At 38.9% G+C, this 25,017-nt stretch overlaps 3 protein-coding genes across 3 annotated transcripts; all 3 read right to left on the bottom strand.

Moving 5' to 3' along the window:
• Window positions 1-3,005: 3,005 nt before the first annotated feature.
• Window positions 3,006-7,335, bottom strand: GCK72_017819 (uncharacterized protein; the record flags this gene model as incomplete). Its single annotated transcript, XM_053732271.1, has 5 exons — window positions 3,006-3,096; window positions 3,429-3,556; window positions 3,607-5,693; window positions 6,826-7,154; window positions 7,259-7,335. 5 exons carry the CDS (start codon window positions 7,333-7,335, stop codon window positions 3,006-3,008), a joined length of 2,712 nt encoding a protein of 903 aa, XP_053581184.1.
• Window positions 7,336-16,662: 9,327 nt separating this feature from the next.
• On the bottom strand, window positions 16,663-17,126 carry GCK72_017820 (uncharacterized protein; the record flags this gene model as incomplete). The annotated part of the gene is made up of 2 exons (XM_053732272.1): window positions 16,663-16,784; window positions 16,994-17,126. The coding sequence occupies 2 exons, from the start codon at window positions 17,124-17,126 to the stop codon at window positions 16,663-16,665; spliced, it is 255 nt and encodes an 84-aa protein (XP_053581185.1).
• A 6,635-nt stretch (window positions 17,127-23,761) lies between these two features.
• On the bottom strand, window positions 23,762-24,367 carry GCK72_017821 (uncharacterized protein; the record flags this gene model as incomplete). The annotated part of the gene is made up of 3 exons (XM_003112267.2): window positions 23,762-23,920; window positions 24,103-24,255; window positions 24,305-24,367. The coding sequence occupies 3 exons, from the start codon at window positions 24,365-24,367 to the stop codon at window positions 23,762-23,764; spliced, it is 375 nt and encodes a 124-aa protein (XP_003112315.2).
• Between the last annotated feature and the right edge of the window lie 650 nt (window positions 24,368-25,017).

The raw sequence follows: 25,017 nt of genomic DNA on the forward strand, positions 1-25,017 counted from the left end.
CCATACTCTTACTGGATTCGTCCATAGTTCCGATCTCGGGACTTTATTCCTTTATTCCATACTCTTACTGGATTCGTCCATAGTTCCGACCACGGGGCTTTATTCCTTTATTCCATACTCTTACTGGATTCGTCCATAGTTCCGATCTCGGGACTTTATTCCTTTATTCCATACTCTTACTGGATTCGTCCATAGTTCCGATCTCGGGACTTTATTCCTTTATTCCATACTCTTACTGGATTCGTCCATAGTTCCGATCTCGGGACTTTATTCCTTTATTCCATACTCTTACTGGATTCGTCCATAGTTCCGACCACGGGGCTTTATTCCTTTATTCCATACTCTTACTGGATTCGTCCATAGTTCCGATCTCGGGACTTTATTCCTTTATTCCATACTCTTACTGGATTCGTCCATAGTTCCGATCTCGGGACTTTATTCCTTTATTCCATACTCTTACTGGATTCGTCCATAGTTCCGATCTCGGGGCTTTATTCCTTTATTCCATACTCTTACTGGATTCGTCCATAGTTCCGATCTCGGGACTTTATTCCTTTATTCCATACTCTTACTGGATTCGTCCATAGTTCCGATCTCGGGACTTTATTCCTTTATTCCATACTCTTACTGGATTCGTCCATAGTTCCGACCACGGGACTTTATTCCTTTATTCCATACTCTTACTGGATTCGTCCATAGTTCCGACCACGGGACTTTATTCCTTTATTCCATACTCTTACTGGATTCGTCCATAGTTCCGACCACGGGGCTTTATTCCTTTATTCCATACTCTTACTGGATTCGTCCATAGTTCCGACCACGGGACTTTATTCCTTTATTCCATACTCTTACTGGATTCGTCCATAGTTCCGACCACGGGGCTTTATTCCTTTATTCCATACTCTTACTGGATTCGTCCATAGTTCCGACCACGGGACTTTATTCCTTTATTCCATACTCTTACTGGATTCGTCCATAGTTCCGATCTCGGGACTTTATTCCTTTATTCCATACTCTTACTGGATTCGTCCATAGTTCCGACCACGGGGCTTTATTCCTTTATTCCATACTCTTACTGGATTCGTCCATAGTTCCGATCTCGGGACTTTATTCCTTTATTCCATACTCTTACTGGATTCGTCCATAGTTCCGATCTCGGGACTTTATTCCTTTATTCCATACTCTTACTGGATTCGTCCATAGTTCCGATCTCGGGGCTTTATTCCTTTATTCCATACTCTTACTGGATTCGTCCATAGTTCCGACCACGGGGCTTTATTCCTTTATTCCATACTCTTACTGGATTCGTCCATAGTTCCGACCACGGGACTTTATTCCTTTATTCCATACTCTTACTGGATTCGTCCATAGTTCCGATCTCGGGACTTTATTCCTTTATTCCATACTCTTACTGGATTCGTCCATAGTTCCGACCACGGGGCTTTATTCCTTTATTCCATACTCTTACTGGATTCGTCCATAGTTCCGATCTCGGGACTTTATTCCTTTATTCCATACTCTTACTGGATTCGTCCATAGTTCCGATCTCGGGACTTTATTCCTTTATTCCATACTCTTACTGGATTCGTCCATAGTTCCGATCTCGGGGCTTTATTCCTTTATTCCATACTCTTACTGGATTCGTCCATAGTTCCGATCTCGGGGCTTTATTCCTTTATTCCATACTCTTACTGGATTCGTCCATAGTTCCGACCACGGGGCTTTATTCCTTTATTCCATACTCTTACTGGATTCGTCCATAGTTCCGACCACGGGGCTTTATTCCTTTATTCCATACTCTTACTGGATTCGTCCATAGTTCCGATCTCGGGACTTTATTCCTTTATTCCATACTCTTACTGGATTCGTCCATAGTTCCGATCTCGGGACTTTATTCCTTTATTCCATACTCTTACTGGATTCGTCCATAGTTCCGATCTCGGGACTTTATTCCTTTATTCCATACTCTTGCTAGAGTTTTCCAGGGTTCCGTTTTTCTGATTTTCTTTTCTCTACAAATATTGTTCTCCACGCTTTTCATATCTCGTTCTTCAGGATTGCCTTACCTATTTATTGTTTTTGATGACTCCCAACTCACATATTCATTTTGCTTCGAGGAATAAAAATAAATTATTTGCCCTTTTCAAAAATTTTATTGCTAGTTACTTGTACACAAAAATACATATTATTCTGGCAGAAAAAGAAAAAAAGACACTACAGCGAAATTCAATACAAAAAAATCTAGGCATATAATGGAAGAGTTAGGGCAAGTTGAGTACATAAAAAACGAGGTCTTTTTTTATTATTTCTTTGATTGTTTTCACATATTTCAGCGAGACAATCTTTTTTGTGGAATTTTTTTGCAATTTTCACAAATTTTTGCAGCTGGTAGATGGTTGGGGGAATCTCGCAAGCGATCTTGGAACGCCTGCGTTCTTGGATGGAAAAAGAAATTTGATGGAAATTAAAAATTGAAGGCCTAAAAAAGGAAAAACCTAATTTTTGAGGAAGGGAAAATAGAATTGGCCAATTCCTATATAAGAAGAGGTACGTGATCCAGCACATAATGAAGAGGAAGAATTTTCAGAATTTCAAGGGGCTGAAATTCGAAAAATAAAGGCAGAGGAAATAGAGGACAATGAGAAAAAAAATGAATATATATAATTAGAAATACACAATTTTTTGGGGTCACGATTCTTCGAGAGAAGTCGTAATTTTTTTTTGTGAATTGGACAATTTTACAAGTGTTTTTGGGGGCTGTTTTTAGTTGTTGTCGTGTACACTATTTACAAAAAGCTCTCAGCTGCAAAACACATACAAACGCTAGACTCAGACTTACAATTGAAATATGGGTAGATGTGGTAGAAGACGGAAAAGAAGAAGTGGGTTAGTAATAGAGAAAGAGGAAAAAGGAAGAGAAGATGCAGTATGAAATATGATAAATGTAGATGGGAAAAATTGAAAAAGTGTACATTTTGGATGGTATTTACACTGAAGAAGAAGGTTTAGGCTGAGGCAATGTTGAGTTGTTTGAATTGGTCAAGAATCTTAGAAAGGCTCTTTTCAATCGATGCATATCTTGTTTGGAAATCACATCTGAAAATAGAAAAGTTGGAGTTGAGGGCTTGGGGCATGCCTAGTTTTCAAAGCTTTGGCAGAAGGGCTCGAGAATCTTGAAGTCATGGCCAGCAACTGACCAAGGTTGACTAGAGACACAACGTAGCTGCCGGGTTTCAAGGTGGCGCCGGTGTGACTGACTCTAACTATTTGCCTACTTGATAAGCTTCAATATGAAAATTCAAACCCATAATTTTGCTTTTTCAATACAAAAGTTGTAATAATTTGTAAGCTACTCAACCGGAGCTCTTCACTGATTCAACATTCTCAATGTGAACAATGTTATGGCAGATTCGGTCGACCACTCCTACCTTGGATGCTGAATTTCCGACTCGATATCATTCCATTGTTTCATGAGTTGAATAAGTTGTGGTTTGAGTGCCAAAGCCTTCTTCTCGATATATACATAAGCGAGTCCGTTTTCAACGATGGTCAACACCTGAAACACATAGTTAAATATAGATAAGTAAACCTCGAACTGAAACTCACCGTCTTACGGATATCGCGAAGTTTTTCTACGCCAGCGTAGGTATTCTTGAGTTTGCGAACTGCTTTCTCAAACTCAGTCTTCTTGGAAACAGAGAAACGAAGTTTGCGTGCTTCTCCACACACATCCGAGAACTCTTTCTTGATCTGCTTCGAGGCGACGATCGATTCGATGGAAATTGCGGGCAAGACAGATGACGTCTCTAATCTTCTAACTGGTGCTCCGGTCTTTTCGTCGATGGACCAGTAGGCGAGCTCAAGCATCTCGAGATTCTGTGGGCAGAATACACGTCCACATCCTCCGCATTCAGCACGATTTGCTTGATCACGAACTTCCATGGTGTATCCGCAAGCACACTTGATGCGTTTCAAATATTCGGTCTTCTCGAGAACATGGAGCTCGTATTCCTTCTCCCATTTCTCGATCCATGCAGCATATGAAGCACAAGTCATTGGGAAATGGGGCTCACGTTCGCATGTTGGACACCAGTGGATTCCACAAGAGTAGCAAGCAGAAGTGTGGAATTCGTTAATGTTCTTGTCGATGTGAACGAGTTGTTTGCATGATGGACACTCTCCGATATCTCCTCCGTCGACGTTGGCCAATGATTCAGTGGCAGCGATCTTGGTGTAGAAGTTGAGGAGTGGAAGTGGAATGATGGCTGGAAGGATGTCATATGCCGATTGTCCTTCTCCGAGAACAAATGGAATTTCCAATGGAATGCATTTGGCGCGGATTTGATCAATGATGTGCTTGCACAAGCATTCACGGCATTGCCAGCTGTCATCCAATTCGAAGAGCTCCGAGTTCTTGATGCAATCGCATGTAGCACACTTGAGTTTTTCTGGAACTGGCTCCTTGTCCTCATCAGCATCCTCGAAGTCGAAGTCGTCGGTCTCGAAATCGATACGCTCGAACTTCTCCTCTGGCTCCTCTGTGTTCATTGCTTCGTCACGGAGAATTGTTGCCATCTTCTCAGCACTCATCACTTGAGCAGCAGTTGCCAACATCATGCTGTTGAATGCTGGCTGGAACAAATCTCTCTTCATCTCGAAGCGACTCTTTTGAGAACGATGAACATCGACGCATTCTGGAGCAACAATGCTGCCTTCCTTCCATTCAGCAACCAGCTTTGAGAGCATGGTGACAACTTCCTGAAGACTGGTGGCATGCTTCAAGAGTCCTCTGAGAATTTGCCAGGAGAATGGTCCAGATGGAGCAATATCAGAGTTGAGAAGCACCTTGAGATGTTCTTTCTTCGCAAGGATGGCTCTTTCAACAACGATCATGAGAACTGATGCACCATGTGGTTGTTTCTCTCCGAGAACAAGTCGAGAAGCATCAATGGAAAGACGAGTAAGATCTGCATCGAGCCATTGAACATAAACTTTGTTATCCTTTTTCATCTCCTCAACTTGTTTCTCGATATCCTTCCATTCGGAAACATCAAGAATAGCCCATTCGAATGTGTGTGGAGTACGAAGTACTTGTGAGATATCGACAACATTCAGTGGTCCACTGGACTCATCCTCACTATCGTCGAACGTCGTTACTGCTGGTTCTGATGGTTGAACACTTTCGATGCTCGATCGACGTATGAAAACTGGTTTTGTTGTGCATGATTCAGCAGTGATGTAGTCTCCAAGACAGAATTTGAAGTCCCGACTTGGTTTGTACATATAGGAATCGTCGATATGGATACTTTGGTTCATCTCGTCTATTGAAATCGACATCTCGTCGCGATCGACTCTCTTCAGATTCTTGCGAGTTTTTCCTGCTTTCCGTGTGTTGTAACTTCTGTTAAATAGCTTGCCAGCAAGCACTTTGTGATTCTTGTGTGGTTTATAGATAGTATATTGAACCTTCGGCTCTCCGTTCTCATCCAACGATGCTTCAGAAGTCTCGGAACTCTCCGAAGTCGTCGACGCCTCCGATTCCTTTCGTGCTTTTCGTGTCTTCTTGTTGTTAGTGGTGGTGCCGGTGACAAGAAGTGTTTGGAGGTTGGCTCCTTTACCGCCAGCGGTCTCGTGGCGCACAACGTCTCCGTTCTTGTCGATTTCTGTCAACGACACCACATTGTCGATCGTGTCTGAAAGAAAAAAAGAATTTAATGGGGAAAAGTTGAAAGTACACGTTTTGTTCATGTGATCGGCATGTGTGTTGAGAGAGAAAATAAAAAGAACATGCACTTGATCTGTGTGTGGACATTGTACGCATTTACGAATATTTATTTATACGCTGGACTGGGAGTATCAAAAAGAGAGAGAAATGATTTATAGTTTGTTCAAAATAAACATTTCTTGATTCTTGAGAATCAAACTTCAATGAACGTTATCGAATTTAGAATTTGGTAATCACTAATAAATCATGATACCAGAAAAAGTTTCAGAGTCTATGAGAAACCTGTATATCAGGGCAGAAGTGAAAGTTTTCAGTTTTGAAGCAGAAATCTAGAATTTTGAATCTAGAAATCAGGCATCAGAATCCAGAACCACCCGTATTTTGCTGTTCAGAATTTAGACTATAGAATTCCGAACCCGAATTTTAAACAAAGAATCTGGAATTCAGAACTTAGAACTGCAACTCCAGACACCAGGATCGGAATATCTGACTAAGATCCAAATACCGAATATCGGAACTCTGGTTTCAAAGTCAAAATTTCCACCTCTTACATTCCATTCTGTGTTTAAAAAAACATTTTCTAAAAAAACTTCCGTCAGCACTATCTACATAATTATGTGACTAGGGCAATCTAATTTTGCACTTGTAGTTTGATTAGTATTCCACATCTCTTCTCAACATGATCAAGTGCATTTTCTCTGTGTCATTTTTCTTCCATTTCCAACACAAAAAGTCTTGTGATTCAAATTGACTACCAGATCATTTGATCATTGCGACTACTCCTGACACCACCAGTCACCTCCCAGCAGAACGAGCCAACACACAGAAAAAGTTATTGCTTATCGGGGAAGAGGAGAGGTGTCATGTGTTTTTCGATCATCTATTCATTTTTTCGTGTACTTTGACTTGAGATAGAATCTAGTCGCTATTCGTTTTCCCCTTTCTCTCGGGACACAAAAAAGCATAATGGCTAGAAAAAAGAATATTGAAGATAGATGGCATGTGATGCCAATGGTGTGATTCTTCGCTATTCAACACAACGAAATAGATCAAACTTCCGTGTCTGTCTACAGTAATCCGATTCTCTTCTCATTTCTCACCTTTCGCAGTCAAGACACGTTCGACAATCTGAACAGGCAGTGATTGTTCACCGCCTGCTGTCTCCCACGTCGCCTCAGCCTCCAACGCCTCCCAACGTTTGTTCTTGTTCATTGAGTAGACGACGTTCGAGTTGATGCCATCGTGGCTCTCCGAAGCAACACGCTCCTTGCGTTTCTTTCCGAGCACGTGGTTCGGATCGTCGATGGTCTTGACGAGGAATGCGCCAGCCTTAGCGGCTTGGCGTGCGTGACGGTTGGCCACCGCGCTACGTCTGCCCTTCTCCTTCCTGCCCGTCAGTTTGCCACTCAATTCCGGGAATTCCGTTTCGCTGAAAATAGAGAGATATTAGTAAAGAGTTTCAGATTTTATTCAGGGTTCATCTATTTCAGTCAGCCCACTATTACCTCCAGATCATGGCAAAAAAGGTCTTACCGAGATTGCCGGCTAGTAGATGGCATCATCGGATCACTAGTAGCAAAATAAATAGATATACTACTATTGATGATCATTTTGTGTCAAAAAGTATAGTAAAATTGGTTGAAAAAGTCAACGCTGGCGCTCTCACTTGCTCTATTTATATAGTTGAACCAGAGAGAGACATGCATATGTTTTCAGGGTGCCACGTGACTTTACATTTGGCGACCGCCCGTTTGGCACCGCGATCAGCGGATGACATCATCACGAGGAAAAAAACACAGAGAGTTGTAGTGGGAAACTGTGAGAAAGAGAAAGAGTAGGAAGAGGAGGCAAAGAACACGTGCTTGATCATTTTGTGTGTCTATGTTTCTCAGTTTTGACTAATATCTAAGTCAGGGACAAACAATCGGAACCTGAACTTTGTTGATCAAGAAAACATTTCTCCTAGATCAGGAAAACAGGAAATCGAGGGGTTTAGGTTGATGCCATTTATGGGTTCTCCTGAGTTTTTTGCTCTATACTCTTTTTCGGGGTTTGTAGCCTGTCGACCTACACTGTGATTCAAAAAGTTTTCCCTGCATACTCTAATCTTCTTTTTTCCGTGTTTTATAATCCACTATGTTCTCATAATGACCCTCATTCATATGATGACAGATGTTCTCGTTCTACTGTACGATTTAATCAAACATCTGCTCAAAGTACACATCATTCAGATGTGAACAAATGATAAGATAAGGAAAAATAGGTGCTATGTTCAAAAGATGCGTGTCAGTGAAAGTTACTCTTGTCAAGGACATCTGAAAATGACCAATACAGTAACCCATTAACGTCATATCAAAAACGTCGTCGTTGACTCCATTTCTCCTAATAGAATCAACGTCAGATTCAGAATCCAGTCCTCTTTTCTCCTTCCCACAGTCGGAAATGGAAAAGAGAGTGGAAACAACTGTGATGGAGTGGAAATAAATACAGCAACAATTTTCTCAGCGAAAAGTGGTCACGAGTGACCATCGACAGAGAAGCGATTGATTCTACAGTACCCCAAAGCCATAACTTACTTGAGTTCAAATCCGACATTCTTGTCTTGGACGGACATGAAAGCAGGTTTCAGGAGAGGAGGAAGAGGGAGACTGCGCTGAGCCTGCAAAAATAGGAAATTGAAATACTGTACACGTTGATAAAAACTGAGTAAAGAAAAAAAGAGACAGGTAAAGACGGGCGGTGCACACAGAGCCACGCTGAATGAACGGCGACGAAAAGAAGCGACGAACTGTCTAGAGAGAAAGAGAGACTCTCTATCACCGTTTCGTTCAGTCTCATTCAGCACAGTGTGTCTATTTTCGAGTACATGCCCCAGGACGACGATGAAACGGGATAAACCGAGAAGAAAAGAGAGCAGAGGAGGAGGAAGCGGGGCAGCAGCCCAGCAGGGTCATCGTCATGTGATGGAGGAGGTGGAAAGGGGAATCGAAGAGAGAGGAAAGGCAGGCTTTTTTTCAATTTTCTCTTTTTTCTGATTGTTTCTATCATCATCTCATCACCTTTTCTTGTTCATTTTGGGAGTGGTGTTAGATATTTGAAATCATGCAAACGGCTAAAGTTCCAAAACAAATTTTGAGGTGGGGCAGATGTTCAGATGTACGGTATTCAAGAACTTCTGAAATTCTAAAAAACCAGTTATACATCTTCAAGCCAAAAAAAGAGCCAAAGTGATTTCTGAATCTAGAGAACCAGAAAACTCAAAATATATAGTGAATCTCTCTCTCCAAAAACAAGAAGAACCTGAAGACGTTCGAAAGCATGTCAGTGTCTATCTCTCTCTTTCTCTCGCTCGCGTGTCTGTGTGGTGTTTGGGTGGCTAAAGACGAGTAAAGCCACCCATATGCCACTGTGTGGTGGGTCGATGAAGGCGTCGAAAAGTGTTAACGAGAGAGAGGAAACATCGAACACTTTGTGCAGAGTATGGAGAGAAAGAAACGAAAACGAAGAGGGTGAAACAACACACGACGAATGGTTGGTCACCAATTATAGTGGCAGATGTCGTTGTCGTCGGTGTAGTACATTCGAATCTAGAGACCCTTCCCCCCTCTCATGGAAACAGAGTCGTCGTTGTCGTGTCTTTTCTATGAAATTTATGTTGATGTTGCTGTTTGGGGAAAGGTGTCACGCGTCATTGATTTGTTAGCCAGATTTTGATTGTTTTGGTGTATTATTTGTTGTATATCTAGGTCGGTGTTTTGCATTTACCGTAAATACTGTATTATAACGGCATGCCGTTATATTTTTCAACCGGCTCCCAGAGAAATTTTGTGGTTTCAGAAACTTATTAAAATTTACCGGAAAAACTTTTTTTGGGAGTTCAATCGGCTGATCAAGAAGTTGCTAATCACGCTGCTTATAATCAGAACCAAAAAAGACATCGGGATGATCACATTCATGAATTCTGAATATAGATGGGGTGCCGTTATAATACAGGTGCCGTTCTATTACAGGTGCCGTTATAATACAGTATTTACGGTATTAGGTATTTAGGAGGAGCGTTTGGAAAGAAAACACCTGGGCAATGAACTAGATTTTGCAGATTGGAGAATGGTTTTATGGGGCATGAGACTTGAACTGACCAAAAATAAGATTATTTTGGGGTTTTTTGTTGGATACGATCAGAATTGTTAGAGAATGATGTAGTCAGTATCGATGCTCTAGCTTCACTGCAGTATATTCTTAGTTTCAGACTCAATACTTCAAAGACACATATCTCAAAAACTAGAACAACAATAAAAAAGTTGCAAACTACAAAGATGAAGGTTTAGATTGAAGGAATATAAATTTCAAAATTGGAAAAATTGGAGCATCTCGTGACACGTTGGCACACTCTCAAAGTAGAAAATTTTTCTCATAGAGCAACGACATCACACTCCAAACATCTCTCAAAAACTATACGTTTGCCAGCCATTCAACTCATAAAATAGAATTATCTACAGTACCTTTCTCTCTTCATTTCAACTTTTTTCATTGATAAGCACAGGTTTTATGATGTAACTAACTAGTCGTTCGGGCTGGTCACCCTTATCGTACAGTAACATGTATACACCCTTATAACAGGTTCGTCGATTTTGAAAATGAAACCAAAAAGAAGGGGAGAAAACTTTAACGACCGAGAAGACCGACTTCTACTTCTTCTTCCACTTTTCAATTCGTCAGCTGATTCTGATTGTTCGAGACGAAACGAAAACGAAACGAAGAAGAAAAAAGAAGAAGAGAAAGCGAGGTAGAAGAGAAAGCATCGAGGCGTGCCAGCCAGGCGGCACGTAGAAAAAATAGGATGTTTCTTTTTCTTCAAGCAGTAAGAATAAGAAAACGAAGTAGTAGAAGAAGAAGAAGCAAAACAACAAATGTTACTTTTTCTATTGGAAGAACAACAAGTTTTTCGTTTCATCGATGGTTTTTGTTGTGTGTGAAATGTGAAAATCAGACGAAAAAAGAAGTGAAAAACGAGTAAATACTCTAGTCAACATTTGGGAGTTCCGAATAGTCTTCAAGTGCAAACAGTATAAGGTTAGCATAAGGTTAGACTCATTCTCTCTGACATTACTCTGGAAAAAGAAAGCCAGTTCTTTTTCTAACTCCAAATATTAATAGAGGTTGCTGGTGCAGGCTAGAAACACGACGGAGAGCGAGAAAAATTGTGTAATGTGACACCAGCTGAGAGCTTGTACCTTGGAGTGAGATTGACGTCTGGGAGGTATGTAAATAAATATGGAATGGGAAGGGAGAAATGGGAAAGAAGGAGGAGGAAATATCAGTTTCGAATTTCGAAATTTTTGGTTTCGAGACACTCAGACTCACTGTCCAAAGATTGATTTCAGAATATTTCATTAAAGTTTCGACACAGGTGAAAAATCGACTTTCAGCGATGTGAGCGTGCACCGGAAAATATTTGAAATTTCAAGATTTCACCTGGGGAGATGGAAAATGTTTGAATTTTTCAGACTGAAAACACTCAGAGCTAGAATCGCAGAAAAATTTAAGTGTGGCGCCAAAGATAGAAATAGGAGCGTGAGCTGAAGTTCGTAGAATAAACTGCATAGCTGGAAAACTGAAAACCTGAAGAGAATGTTTCTTTAAATTTTGTCTAGCACCAATATGCGCTAAGATATACGGGGTTTTAGTGTAGGCCCAGAAATTCGAGACTCTAGAACACTCGAATAAAAACACAAAAAGCCGTGCCAAAATCAGAAAAGACCTCCACGAAGCGAAAAGAGTTTCCACGTTTTGCAGCGCCCAGATCAGCTTTGAAATTGGGGAGAATTTGTGTGGGGGGCGAACGCGAAAAGTCGCTCGAGGCAGCAAGTAGAGTCAACAAAAACAAGTAAATATTGCTTGGCGGGTCGATTTGCGCAGCCAAAGCCAGCAGTAGCTGAGCAGTAGAAGGAGAAGAAGAAGTAGCTGTTGATGGGAAGGGGAGAGACTCGTATTATCTATACGATGATGTGAGAATTCAAAAAAAGATAGGAGAAGTTGTTGCATTGGTTTGTGCCCAGGCAGTAGTAGAAGCTCTTCAGATTTTTTGGTGAATTTAGAGAGAGAGAGAGAGAGAGAGAGAGAAAAAATAGAAAAAGAGGAGTATTCCCTGGAGGGAAGGGGTAAAGAAGGATCATCACTCTTTGACTCTTTCCAAGGAAATTGCACATTTTTCAATCAGATAAATTCGTTTCTTCCAATCTCATTATACGGGAGAAGGAAGCTTTCCATCATCATGACGGGTACGGTTTCAAAATGTATCCGTATGGGGGAAAGTAGACTAGGGGGGATATTCTGATTGTGAAACCAGAAGTTTACATTGTCTCGGAAATGCACGGCTGGCAAGAGAAGCAGAAAAAGAAACCCAAAACCAATTTCCAACTAAAAGTCGTGCCAAGACACCACAATGTTATGTTCTAAACTGCTCTTGTAGCGGCGTTAAAACTCTCTCTTCAGAAGCAAAAGATCAGAAAATTGGAGAGAGAGAGATAAATTAGAGAAAGAGGAGCTCATTGTCTATTCGTGCCCATCTTCTTGTGGTCCCTCTGACGGTGTGAAAAGCCTTCTCGACCCCCGACCAGATGTGCTTGAGAACAGAAAAAGACCAAGGAGCAGAGCATCTAAAGAGATATTTACAGTTGTTTTTGTTGTTGTTCTTCAGATCTTTCGAACTGGGAGAAATCATAATTTCATCTTTTCACAGACTGAGGAGACCGGGTTCTGAATTTCAATGGAAATTGGAAAATTCGGGTCGTCGAGGCGGTAACGCGAAAAGGGAAAGAATATATACACACTCACACGCAAACACACGAAACATCACACAATGCATAAATACGAGTCCCCCCAGTCTCCGGGTGTTGGTGGAGAATTGAGGGGAGAAGAAGAAGAAAAAGAAAAAGGGAAGGAGAGCTCCAAAAGAGTGATGGTTTTGTGGAAGAAGGAGAGGAAAAAGGACGACACGAAATATATACTTTTCAAATATATATACGCAAATTCGCCTTCTCCCCCCTGTCGATGAGTGAGTTTCAAAGATCGTTGACTAATAGAATCGAATTTAATTTCTAAGCTTTTCTTCCACTCGAATAGAGTTGGAGAGTTCAATTAGAGAGTCATTCATAAAGATTGAATTTCGTTTTATTAGAAGAATAAAAATTTCTAATCGGCTTCTTATTTGTTGGAGACTGCAGAGTCTAGAATTCATTTGAACTTGTATGATAGTCAAGCTATCTCGTCAATATTTCAGAGCTTTTGCCTGAATAGGAACTGAGTCCAAAATTAGGTTCCGTCCTATTGGAATGTGTCAAATTTTATGTAGAATATCTTATCATCATAAAACATGTTGATGCCTCGTTTAAATTTTGAGATACAAGCTCTGGTAGAATCGAAGAGCCTAGACGGTGAGACACACTAGCTTCTAGGTCATATCTACAGTATCTTAGGATCTGAAAGTAGGAATTGACTTTCCAAAATGAGCAAGATTTCACGTAGAATATTTTGGCTTCAGTTCAAACTTGCATATTTTAAACAAGCTTTGAGATACAAGCTCCGGATGTCATGGAGAGAGTCCAGACGGCCAGACACTTTAACTTCTCTGCGTCCCTCCATGACTACAGAGCTCCTTTCTCACAAACTGTCATCCAACTTTTTGATTGTAAAAAATCACAAACCAAAAAATCATCGTTTGACCTGAAACCCAATTATGTACACCGTTCATCTCATTCACGCAACAAAAAACGAGGTGCTCTATTTTCGGATTACACTTGAGACCATCTGTCCGTTTTGTTGCGTACACCGCCTAATTATTCAGAAAACCCCTTCAAATTACCGTACTCAACCTCGAAAACGCAACAACGCTCCACTGACCTAGTGACGCAAAGTTGGTACAGGCGGTATAAAAGATGACCCAATCTCCCGTCGGGCCTGACAAAGAACACACACAGATGGATGGGGGGATGAAGAGATCAAACAAAGAAAAAAGCGAGAAACAGAGAGAGAAAGGTAATAATTGTTATTGGTAACCAAACCATATGCACGGACGGTGGTAAAAAAAGAGACGGAGAAGAGGAAAAAAGGGATAAGAAGATGAAGGATGAGATGTGCGGATTTGCGTCATGAAGAGAGGCAATGGCACAAACCAAACGATAGATTTGTTGGTTAGTGACTGAAGAAAAAACTCTGTTTGAGAAAAAAGAAAAGAGGAAGTTGGCATTTTCAATCGTTTTACTTACCACCCGCCCCAAAAACTTTTTTTCACTCGAAATTTTGTTGTGGTCTCTGTTGTTGTTTGGAGAGGAAACTTGTTTTGGTTTGGTCTTGGTTCAGGTCAACTTTCCACCTCAACGGGCAATTTATGAAGAAGAAGAAGAAATCAAATTTGTTGTGAAAAGTAAGAGTGAACAGTTGGTTGAAATGAAGGGAAGAATTGAAGAAGGCAAGGAGGAGGAGCGAGAACACGGAAATTAGAAAATGAAATTGGTTGGGGGATACAAGACAACACATAAACTATTGGTTTCGAGGATTAGAAACTCGTTAGAGACCAATATGATTAGTAGGTTGCTATAGTTTTATGAGCTAGGCTGGCTATGATGAAAAAGTAAGGTTTCGTATCAAACAACAAGTCATATTACTATGTTTAGAGCTTTCCAAATGACGATCAAGATCATTAAGCTCCGCCTAGAATTGTAGTCAAGCAATTGGTTTTGATCCAGATACCAGAATTGTTCGGATTCAACTAGCTTATTGCTAAAAAATTTTCTTTGATTTCGGATAGAAATACCGAGAATACAGAGATTCCGAATTCTAACTCCACAGAATGAAAAGTTGGAAATAATGGAAGTTGGCAAAATTTGAAGAAAAGCGTCCCTGCGAACTATATCAATTAGATGTATTGGAGAACTTTGAAACAAATTCTATCTCGAAACCAGATGTTGATGTTTCTCATTTTTACAAATAACGATACCACTTCCAGTGTTTATAGTTTGGCGGAGCAAATCTCTCTTTGTCGTTCTCTAAACTTTTGGCAGATGTTGGCCTTTCGCCAATAAGTAAGCTCTTCGAATAAACGGAACCCAATGCAACTCGTGTTTTTACCAATACTTTTGATTACTGATCCGAGTGTATGCCTTATTGAAAACATGGCGTCGAAAAGTTAACTTTTTCAGCTTCCATATCAAAAACACCATTTTCTGATTATAATCTCTCTAAAGGTAAAGTCTAGACAACTTTACGGCGAGAATTCAAAATTTAAAGACTGCGGGAGACGACGCACTCAGTCAGCTGTATGTTTCAACAACAGACAAAAGAAGAAAAAGGAAAAAGCATAAAAGAGAAAAGAGAGGGAAAGTATATAGCATTAGAAACGGAAACTCATTATTTACAAGTATGAATCAATAGACGAAATAAATAGAGAATATGGACACAGAGTCAGACAGTTTAGAGAGTTGGGAATCGTAAAGGCTGAAAGTGTCTTCGAAGATTTCTGTGGATCCAGAAGTGAGGCTTTTTGTAATTTTGGTTGCTAGTGAAACTTTAAGACTACCCAACCAAATTAATGTAGATGATACTTGAATATAGTTTCCAGTACTTTGGACAACGAAGACTAAAAGATCGAGAAGCGGAATGAAAAAGAATAAACGAGGTGGTAGATGTGGTGGTAAGGACAAAGTGAAGATGAAAAAGGAGAGGCCTCCCGCAGACCGGAGAAGAGGAAAAGAGGACTAGCTGCCAGTTATTGAAAATCGAAGTTGAGAAGAAGAAGAAGACGGGGGGACGAAACGGAGAAGAATTTCTTCATTCTGGGAAGAACACAAAATGAACAAAGTTTTATGAGAAAACTGGAAAGATTGGGGATGGAAACTTAAGGAGAGAAGATATGTGTACAGTCATAAACAGAGACAATTATTCAGTTCAAACCATATAAGCGGCTTGTTTTTCAGCATATACATCTTCATTTTTAAAGAGAGATACTGCCTCTTCGAAGAAATAATATAACATTTATGGTGGACGATTACCTGATAAAAGAAGAGATTTGAACACAAAGATAGAAGAAAAGTACAAGAACGAAGTCATGGATTTTAGCTTTTATGAAATTTTTGGGTATGCTTCCGTATGCAAGGATTGCAAAGTTATAAGTCGTGAACTATATGAACTTCAAGTTAGTCAAGTGATCAGTACAATGACTGACAACGAAAAATTACAACTGGATTCTCTGCTGAGTTTCTTAGCTTTCGGAGGAAGCCAGCAGCAAACCAAATTTCAATGTTGGATAACAAAAAAACCTGAAATGAAAAAAAACAAGAATCAACCTGCTTAAAATATTCCCTGGTCAAGCTATCACCCCAACATTTGAGTGATGAAAGCTTCTAAAGAATTCTAGCAAACGGCACAGTTTTTTCTGCAATTTTTCTCGAAAAAGAACCATTATAATCCATTCCTAAATATCTGATGAACGTTCGACGTCATTCACATTCTTTCTTTTATCGGGAACTACATAGGAAACGATTTTTTTTTAGAAAGGTTCTTAGAAACAAGAGGGGATCTTTTTTGAAAACATTTCAGTTACGAGGAAACTATAGTATAAACGGTTTATTTGAGAGATATGAATTCCAGAGAACTCAAGTCATCGTGATTCAACCAGTTTAAGGATCAATATGCTTTCGATAAGAATCAAATCTGAAATTGAGAAATTATGGTTTTCATCCTGACTGGTTTTTAACATTAAAAAAATCAGATTCCCCATCTTTGATTGTACGAGTATTACCCAATAGTTTCCGATGACTTGAAAACTTAAAAAGACACTGGACGCTCCACTCTTTCAAAATGAATCCATTACAAACTCGATGTATTATTTAAATCATGTTTATTCAACATCCCAATCAAAAAAGTAAAATATGATGAAATCACACAATATCAGCATGTTTTGGTGTATATCCAACAACTGTTTCAATAGGTTCTCCCGTCTCCACATTGGCATCTGTGAATAGAGTATTGTAGTCTTCCATCAGTGGATCCCCTTCCGCATCTGAAACTGAAACCCCATCAAAATAATGAGCAAGTTTGGTTAGTAAACATGACGAAACGTGTTAGTGTGAGTTGACCTGATTGGCAGGATTGTGTGACAAGCAATACAATAGAAACATTAGTTAGTGATCACTTGACAAAAAAACATTCACACAATTCCTCTAGTTAGTGAGTTGAGCTTTCTACAATAAACTGAATATGAAAACCGACCACATCTATACCAACATGAATGGGAAATGGTGAGTAGAACGACTGCGATGACTGCAAATGCAAGGACAAACAGGGAGAGGACGGCAAAGGCGAAGCCAAGAGCCGCGTGCTCAACAATTGCTGCTGATAACATCTGCAAATTGAGAATAGGCTCATATGAGACGCTGGAATAGTGGAATGAATGAAATGCTCGGTTTGAAACCAGGTATTGCAGATTACGCCTGGCTCAATTCTAATTGTTTAGATAATGTTAATCTGGAGATTCGAAAAAAGTTGATGAAATAAAAATTGAAGAGATTTGAAGGGATCAAAAACTTGATTTGAAAACAAGCGATCAATGTTTCCGAAATGAGTTTGTAGTTTTGAAAAACTTGGAAAAGTACATGACTGTTTGATCAGCCTGACTAGTCATGGACAGCACGGTCAGGTCGGAAATGCGTTTCATTTCTAAAATTTTCTCGAGAAAGAAACTTATTGGGTTTCGGGCCTTTATAGGAAAGCGGTTGAGGTAAAACTGGTGTTGCAAACTTTTATGATCCCCCCCCCCCAGAAAGGCAACATCCAGATTTTGCTGTTTGAGAACATAAATCTATAAATTTGAGCAATTTCTGAGATCTTTTATAAGCGAAACAGTCTAAAAGACCCCCGCATACGGTACTGTAACCCTTTCTATACGACATAAAACCCAAAATCTTACCTGAAGAAATTCTCAGTTTTCGTTGTGTTTTTAGTCTTTAAATCTATATCCTCGTACAATTTTCGTAACTTCGACGTCTCAGTTCACATCGAATTTCAGCAGCAGTTCTAGTTTTTGAGCAAACGGATTTCTTCTCGGATAGAAGCGAGAAAGTATGTCTTTCTCACTTATTTTTTGTCGTTTTCACACTTCTGTAAATATGTTTGTTTCTTTTCTTTTTCGTTTTTCTTTCTTCGTTGTCGACGCCTCGAAAGAAATTGAGAAGAAACGGATCTTCTACGAAAATTGAGAAAAGAGAGAAGAGGATGAGCGAGAAGGATGGGTAAACGTAAACTAATATGAACATGTATATTTGAAGCTGACTGACTTTGACGAGAAAATAAATGAAATAGGTCAGTGGTACGATTTGTGGTGAGTCTTGTTTATAAACTGAAACACAGTATTACGTAGTGTTTTGAGAACATAATGATTAATGAAAAATAGAGGGAAAGTACCAGGGAGAGGGGCTAGACATGTAACGTTGATCTGACCAGTTATGAGAAATTTTCGAGATAAGGTAACCAAGGCGAACAAATTTCTCAGGTCGCAAAATTTCTGAAATAATGAATTCAGGACTTATTGAAATGTGTTCACAAATTTTAAGGTCTCGAATGGAAAGTTACAGTATTCGAACGCGGAATACGGTAGGTAGTCTCGTGGTGAGCTCCACTTCTTTGCATTCCTTTTGATTTTGCTCATCGAGTTGCAGGAAATTTAGAGGAACATAGAGGATTCAAAACATCGAAAATTAATATTTGAAAACTAGATTTTCCAATATTTCTTCAGATTCAAGTGAATGAGGACCTCGGAAAACAAATTGACAAAAAGTTTCCTGCAAGAAAACACCAAAAGGAAGTAAATATACAAGTTTCTATTGTCCATAAGATGAAGAATGAGGAGGAAAAGACGAAAATAAACCACAATTAATTGCAGCAACAACCCACCCCGACCGCCTTGAATTCCACCACCGAAAAGGGTCTCTGGAGAGGTTTCTTCTGGAACGAAATGCGGACAAAATAGAATTTTTGGGGGCACCGGCCAAAAAATTTATGAGTGTCACTGGCACCGGGCGCAAGGAAAATCGCTTTGAATGCCTTTGTCGGACAAAAAAAGTGTTCAATTTCATTTTGTCGGTCCTCTTCTTTGAGAGTGGATCGGCGGTGTTTTTGAAGTTGTTGAATTGAACTTTTAGTGAAAGAAATGGGATGTTGTTTTGTACTAGTTGTATATCTATACAGTGGAGGATCTAGAGTTTTCTTGGAAGTCTGGACGATAAATTTATTATTTTGAGCATTTTGGGATTGTTGTTTTTCCTGGTTCTCTTTTCTTTAACCAGTTGTTATTTTAATCTAATTAGCTCAGAAGAAAAAAAAACGATTCGAATGAGGGTAGTATCAAAAGGGATTATTTGAGGAGGAAGTGTTCAAGAGTCACAAACAAAATCTGATTGATTGAAATAGTTGTTAACTCGTCCTTCACGTAGACTCAAATAAAAATCTCAAAATTTTATCCGTTTTACGAAACCGTGCATTACTAATAACTGACTAACATATTCTAATATACTGCCAGTCTGAAAATGCATGTTCCTAAAAGTGGACAGACTTACCTAAACAAAGTTAAGACAGCGAAAACAACTCTTAAGACTGTGTACTATAATTCTGACATCAGATCTTACACGTAAATAATTTCGAGTCAAGACAAATAAATGTTTTGTAGACCATGACTCTCAAAACAAAGTAATGATTAACCTGAATCTATATTAGTTTGGAGTAGGTGTCCACGGAGCGCACTTGCATGCTTTAAGTTTTTGAATCTCCATGAAATCCCAGCCAAGCACATAGAATAGTTCATAGTTCATTAACTCTTCCAAAAAAGATTCATGAGCCATAAACTGAGCTTAAAGCATAATCTAAAAACCAAATCAGAACAAAGAACTTAAGAAAAGACAAAATACGATTTGGTAATACGACACTTAACATGGGATTTCTGGGATTTCCCCCTCTCTCCGAAAACCAAAAAATAAAGCAAGTCAAATTAGTGAAGCGCCCATTGCCTCCCACAATATGTACACATTCACGTCAGTTCAGATTAAATTCGTAGAATGTTGAACTTTTGGGTTCTTCTTTTTTCCAGATTTTATGCCGGATTTAGAAACATACGAATCGGAAAACAAGTGGGCAAGCAGGAGGATATATGAATCGGATGAATGGTTGTGACATTCTAGTATGGAAAAGTCATGTACACATACTGATACACGTATACATATAGCAGTGGGACCAAGAAAAGAAGCAGAGCAAAATCTTCGTGGAATGAAAAAGAGAAGAGGATGAAATGAGGTGAGGTTGTGGTTTCTGGAAAAAGCAGAGTGAAAAGAAAAGAAAAAATGAGGGAGGAGCTGACGAGGGAGTGTACATATTTATAGTCGTCAATGAGGAGGTAGACACCAATGTTTTCAGATGAACAGAGCACATGTCGACGTGGGTTTTAACCCCCTCTGATGACTCTATTCGGGGGAAAGTGGGTCATCTTCTGATTTGGTTTTTGGAGGGATGAGGAAGTTGTCTGGCAACTTGAAATTCGAGAAGAGATCTCTGATACCGATTCTATGAGAGAGAACACGGGCACATGGGAAAACAGAAACAGAAGTTCAGAAGTTGAATCCAGGAAATGATAGAGCGATACTGTTATTAAAACCGTGTTATACAGAACATCTCTTCTGTACAAACAATCCTAAAACTGAATAAAAATTTATGTTTTTCTCAACTAATAGTAAATATTATGGGAGGATGTCCTACCATTATTCTATGAATTCTCAGTTATGTCACGGATGTTTTGTTCTCTTCCATTCACCCCTCATTTGGTCTCTTCTTCTTGTTTTTCATATCATGCTCTCATTATCACTGAAAATAATATTCAGAAAACTGCAATACTAATGACATGAGCAACTCGGATTCTCACGAAAGATACTTCCTTTTTCTAGAGAATTTTCAGTGGAGAATCGAAGTCCCACAAATGGAAAAAAGTCATAAACCTAGAAATGCATGAGAACGTTTTGAAACATTTTATGATATTTTTATTGCAAAGGAAATGGGTTCAAAAGTTGCTCTACTTTAGAAACATCCAAAAAGAGATACATAAATTTGGAACGACTCATGTCAAAAAAAGAAGAGAAAAAACTAAAAATCACTATCGGAAAAAGCCCATTCGCGTGTCCCTTTGTCAAAAAAGGATTGCATCCCTCCAGATGACTCTCCGGGAGTCAGAAGGCTCTCCCTCTTTAGAAGAGAGCGATTGCCTGAATTGTAATGAGACCAACCAACGAAAAAATGCTAATAGAGTGGATAGCCAGACAAGGGGAAAGATGAAAAATGGAGGTTGTGTATGAAGAAAACTGATGAAAATATGACAAGAGGTGGTCTCTAAAAACGAAGATTTTTGAGGGGAAAGAGAGACTTCTAGTCTTCAATTTTTTTCTGAGAATAATTAGATTCTGTTGTGTAAAAAGAAGAGGGAGGAGGGAGGATCGGAACACAGGAGCCATATCTAAACAATGATGGAATGACAATAGCGATTTATTGAAAATTCTGAATGGTCGAAAATCAAAGTTCATCTCGGAAATAGGGAAAACAAACGGCCATATTGGAATCTGAGAAATTCCCCTGTATCTGTGTTATTTCTGAATTATTTCAATCCGTAAATTATTTTGTACTCTGAAGTCTGACATCACAAAAACCTCGAGAACACTACAACCATTTCTAAATTGTAATCTGTGTTTTTGATTTTTGAATTCCCAATCGTACTCGGCTTAAAATCTAATTTTGTATGTGAGAATCTATGAGAGACGTACTTGAAAATGGAGCTGACTCACGTTTTGTTTTTGTCTACCATTTTCTTTAAATCATTGCTTCAGAAAATAAGAAAAAAATGTATCATCACTCGGCAATTGTAGCCTTGAATACTTGTTTTCAGAAGAGTAGATTACTCAGAATGAATAAATGCGAAGAGAAAACATATGCACTAAATTGGCATCGTTACGGACACTGGAAATGCTGGAAATGCTCACTAGACACATATTTTTGCAGCAATAAAACAACATTCTTAAAATTTTTCGACTTCCGGGAATTATTCATTTTCAAGTATGATTTATCTTCAGTCAACGAGAGATATTTTCATAGTACTGAGAAATGAGTGTCCTTTATTTCAAGAATTCTAAAAAAGTGTCTGGTGGAAGCCAACATTCGAAAAATGGCAGATCAAACGAAACCTCGGAAACACTTGAAATTTCGAGTAAAGTATTTTCAGTGAAAACACGAAAACAGACAAGAGAAGAAACTGCTTTTCGAGAAATTAATCCGGTTGTTTTTGAGTGTGAAACTGAGTTTTAGAAGACTTTTGAGCTTTTCAGCCAAATTGAATTCGGGTTTTCAATGTCAGAAGATGTGACCAGAAGGCATTCGTTCTCTCATCTAATCAAATAGGTATTCATGAAGAAGACGTCGTCCTGATGTTTAGAGGGATTCAAAAAGAAGAAAGAAGAAAAAAGAAGGAGGAGGGAAATAGATGACTAGATAAAAAGTGAAACGAACAAATCCTTTGGTGACTTACTTGACGAAATGATGGATAGGTACAAGCACAATGTTAAGAAAAGACAAGAAAGGGAATTCTGCAAGACAAGAAAAAAGAAAGGGAGAAGGAGAAGAAGAGGGATTACGGTAGGTTGGAATGGAAGAAGGAGTTTAATTTCCGATAGGAAGCTTGATGAGAAATTGAAATGAGGGAAGGATGAAAGATGAAAAAAAATGGGAGCGGGACACAGAAGGTCAAATGCCTTCAGGGCATTCGAGAAACCGATGTGGGTGTGGAGATGAATATTCGAAGGTTTCCGTAAGAATCTGGAAGTTATGAGAAAGCGTAACATCAGTCGGAGAGAAGCCTGATTCGGCGAAATGATGATGGTAATATTCGGGCGTTCTTTCGTCCTTCTGAGTCTTCGGTCTTCGGAAAATTTCTTCTACTACTGTCTTAGAAAGAATTATGAGGACGGCATTCTCTGGAGTAGTTTGATCCACTTTTTGGTGTAGCTGACATGCTTTGGGATCTGAGAATCGAGCTAACGAAGAAAATGTTGTAAAGTGGTAGGGCTTGTCTCAAAATAAAAAAGAAAAGAACTAATGAAACAGTTCTTTCAGTTGAGCCACATCATCCATTGAACCTAATAACGTCTTTGTTCATTGCAATTTCTACAGTAACTCAGTGTTAAATATAAAAAAAGAATTAAAAATTGTGAAAAACTACTTCAGAAACCCAAAACTCCCAAATTTCTTCTTCGCTGAACATATTCACACGAAACCGAAAAAATGAATCCATGAGAATCATTTGAACAAAAAGTGTCTGCGTGCGATTCCATTTGTTGACAAGAGAATCCAGAAACCTGACTAATTCAAAAAGTCACATATCCTGATCCCATGATCTCCAGAATATCTGAAAAGCCTACAACATTTGCCATTAAGACGAAGAGTAATCTCATTTCATGTAAAACGTGAATGTCAGTCAGAAAACAGACAAACAAGAGATTAATGTTCGATGCGCTCTCCGAGAAACTTGTCACAATCATTTGGCAACATGAGATGAGTTTAAGATGACCAAAAACAATCATCTGCAAAAGAAAAAAAGAAGTTTTTGTGACGTAAATCACATGATGAAACTAATAAAACCGTGAGCAATCCTTCGTTTTTTTCTCCTTTTTTTTTCATTAACAATTCATCAGTGGCACTTTTGGAGGATATGAAAACGGATGCAAACGACATTTTATGAGAGTTTTCGATTGAAACCAAGAAAATTAGAAATTGAGAAAAAAAGAACGAGGAATGGAGCAAAAAAATGAGAAATGTGGACAGAGAGAAATGGACAACAATTGGAAGAAATGAGAATGCTCGAGAAGAAAAATGATTGACGGGTCTCAGGTCAAGAAGGGAAAAGAAAAAGTTGAAACCTTTATTCATAAAAACATATATGGTGGGAACTATACGAACTTATCCAACAAGGAATGAGAGCATATTTCCAACGAGACCTCCTCCAGCAGCCCAAATAGAACCTGAACCGACGATACTTCCAGGGTAATATCCACCTTGAAGTGGGAAGATTCCATTCGTGTAGGGGTATTGGTAGCCAGTGTACCCAGCATAGGAATACTGAAATTTGTTGGTTGCCTTTTTTCAGATTTATGACTTCAAAAGCACGAATTGCAAAACGTGATGAAAATCATAACAGAATATCTGACAAAAGTTCCAACTAGTTTTGTTATTGACCAATGTTTTTTTGTTTCAATATAATGGTTTTTAATTTTCCTTCTCTTCAAACATAAAAAACTCACCGGAGAATATCCACCATATCCACTGTACATATTATTATACATTCCATTGTATGCTCCATAATTCCCCATTCCATACGGATACTGTCTTCGAACTCTTTCCCCAGATGAGTCTTGTTGTGAATTCCATGGAACAGGAGTACTACTGCTTATTTCCTGAAAATGTATGGCTGTCTTCTTCTTCACCTAATTTTAGATCCCTTACTTGTATCCTTGGTTGTATAACTGCACTGGAGACCGTTGAAATCAATAGAGCAAATGACATCATACGGAAAAAAGAAAGTAAACAAGTCGCCATAGTAAAAGTCATTCTGTAAAACTGAAAAAAATGAAAACAATATTACAAATGAGAAGAGACTGGAAACAACGAGGAAATACCAAAATAGTCGAGACTCGGATTAGGATTACGTGAAATGAACAATTCGGTAAACGGAGTGCTGACTGGTGTTCGACTAAATGTTTGCAATTATTCAAAGTTTTATACTGGTTTTTTTCGGTATTGGAAAAAGTGATTGAATGAATCAATTACCGTTTTTGAAAATTGAACCTGCCTAATTGAAATTCTAAATTGGAGACTTAGGCGCTAGAATGTAGCAGTTTAAATTGAAAATTCAGTTGCAGGAGGAGTCTGGCGTGTCTTTGACGCTTTTTCTGCATTTTGAAATACAACTATTTATTTCTGAATGTATAACTTTACCTGTTTGATACGGAAAATAGGTATTATGATGCTTCTGTAATTTATGACAAAACGTGCTTTTTGTTATTTTATCAAACCATTCAAATTTTTGACCAGAACAAAATAAACTGCATCAGAAAATTCTCAAAAAAGAAACATTTTTGAACAAGCTTGTCGAGAATACAAAAACAGAATAAGCCTTTTGTATAATATAGTCTCAACAAGGTCAACACCAGCCTGAC

This window comes from Caenorhabditis remanei, chromosome V (assembly GCF_010183535.1).
Source record: "Caenorhabditis remanei strain PX506 chromosome V, whole genome shotgun sequence".
Lineage (NCBI taxonomy): Eukaryota > Metazoa > Nematoda > Chromadorea > Rhabditida > Rhabditidae > Caenorhabditis > Caenorhabditis remanei.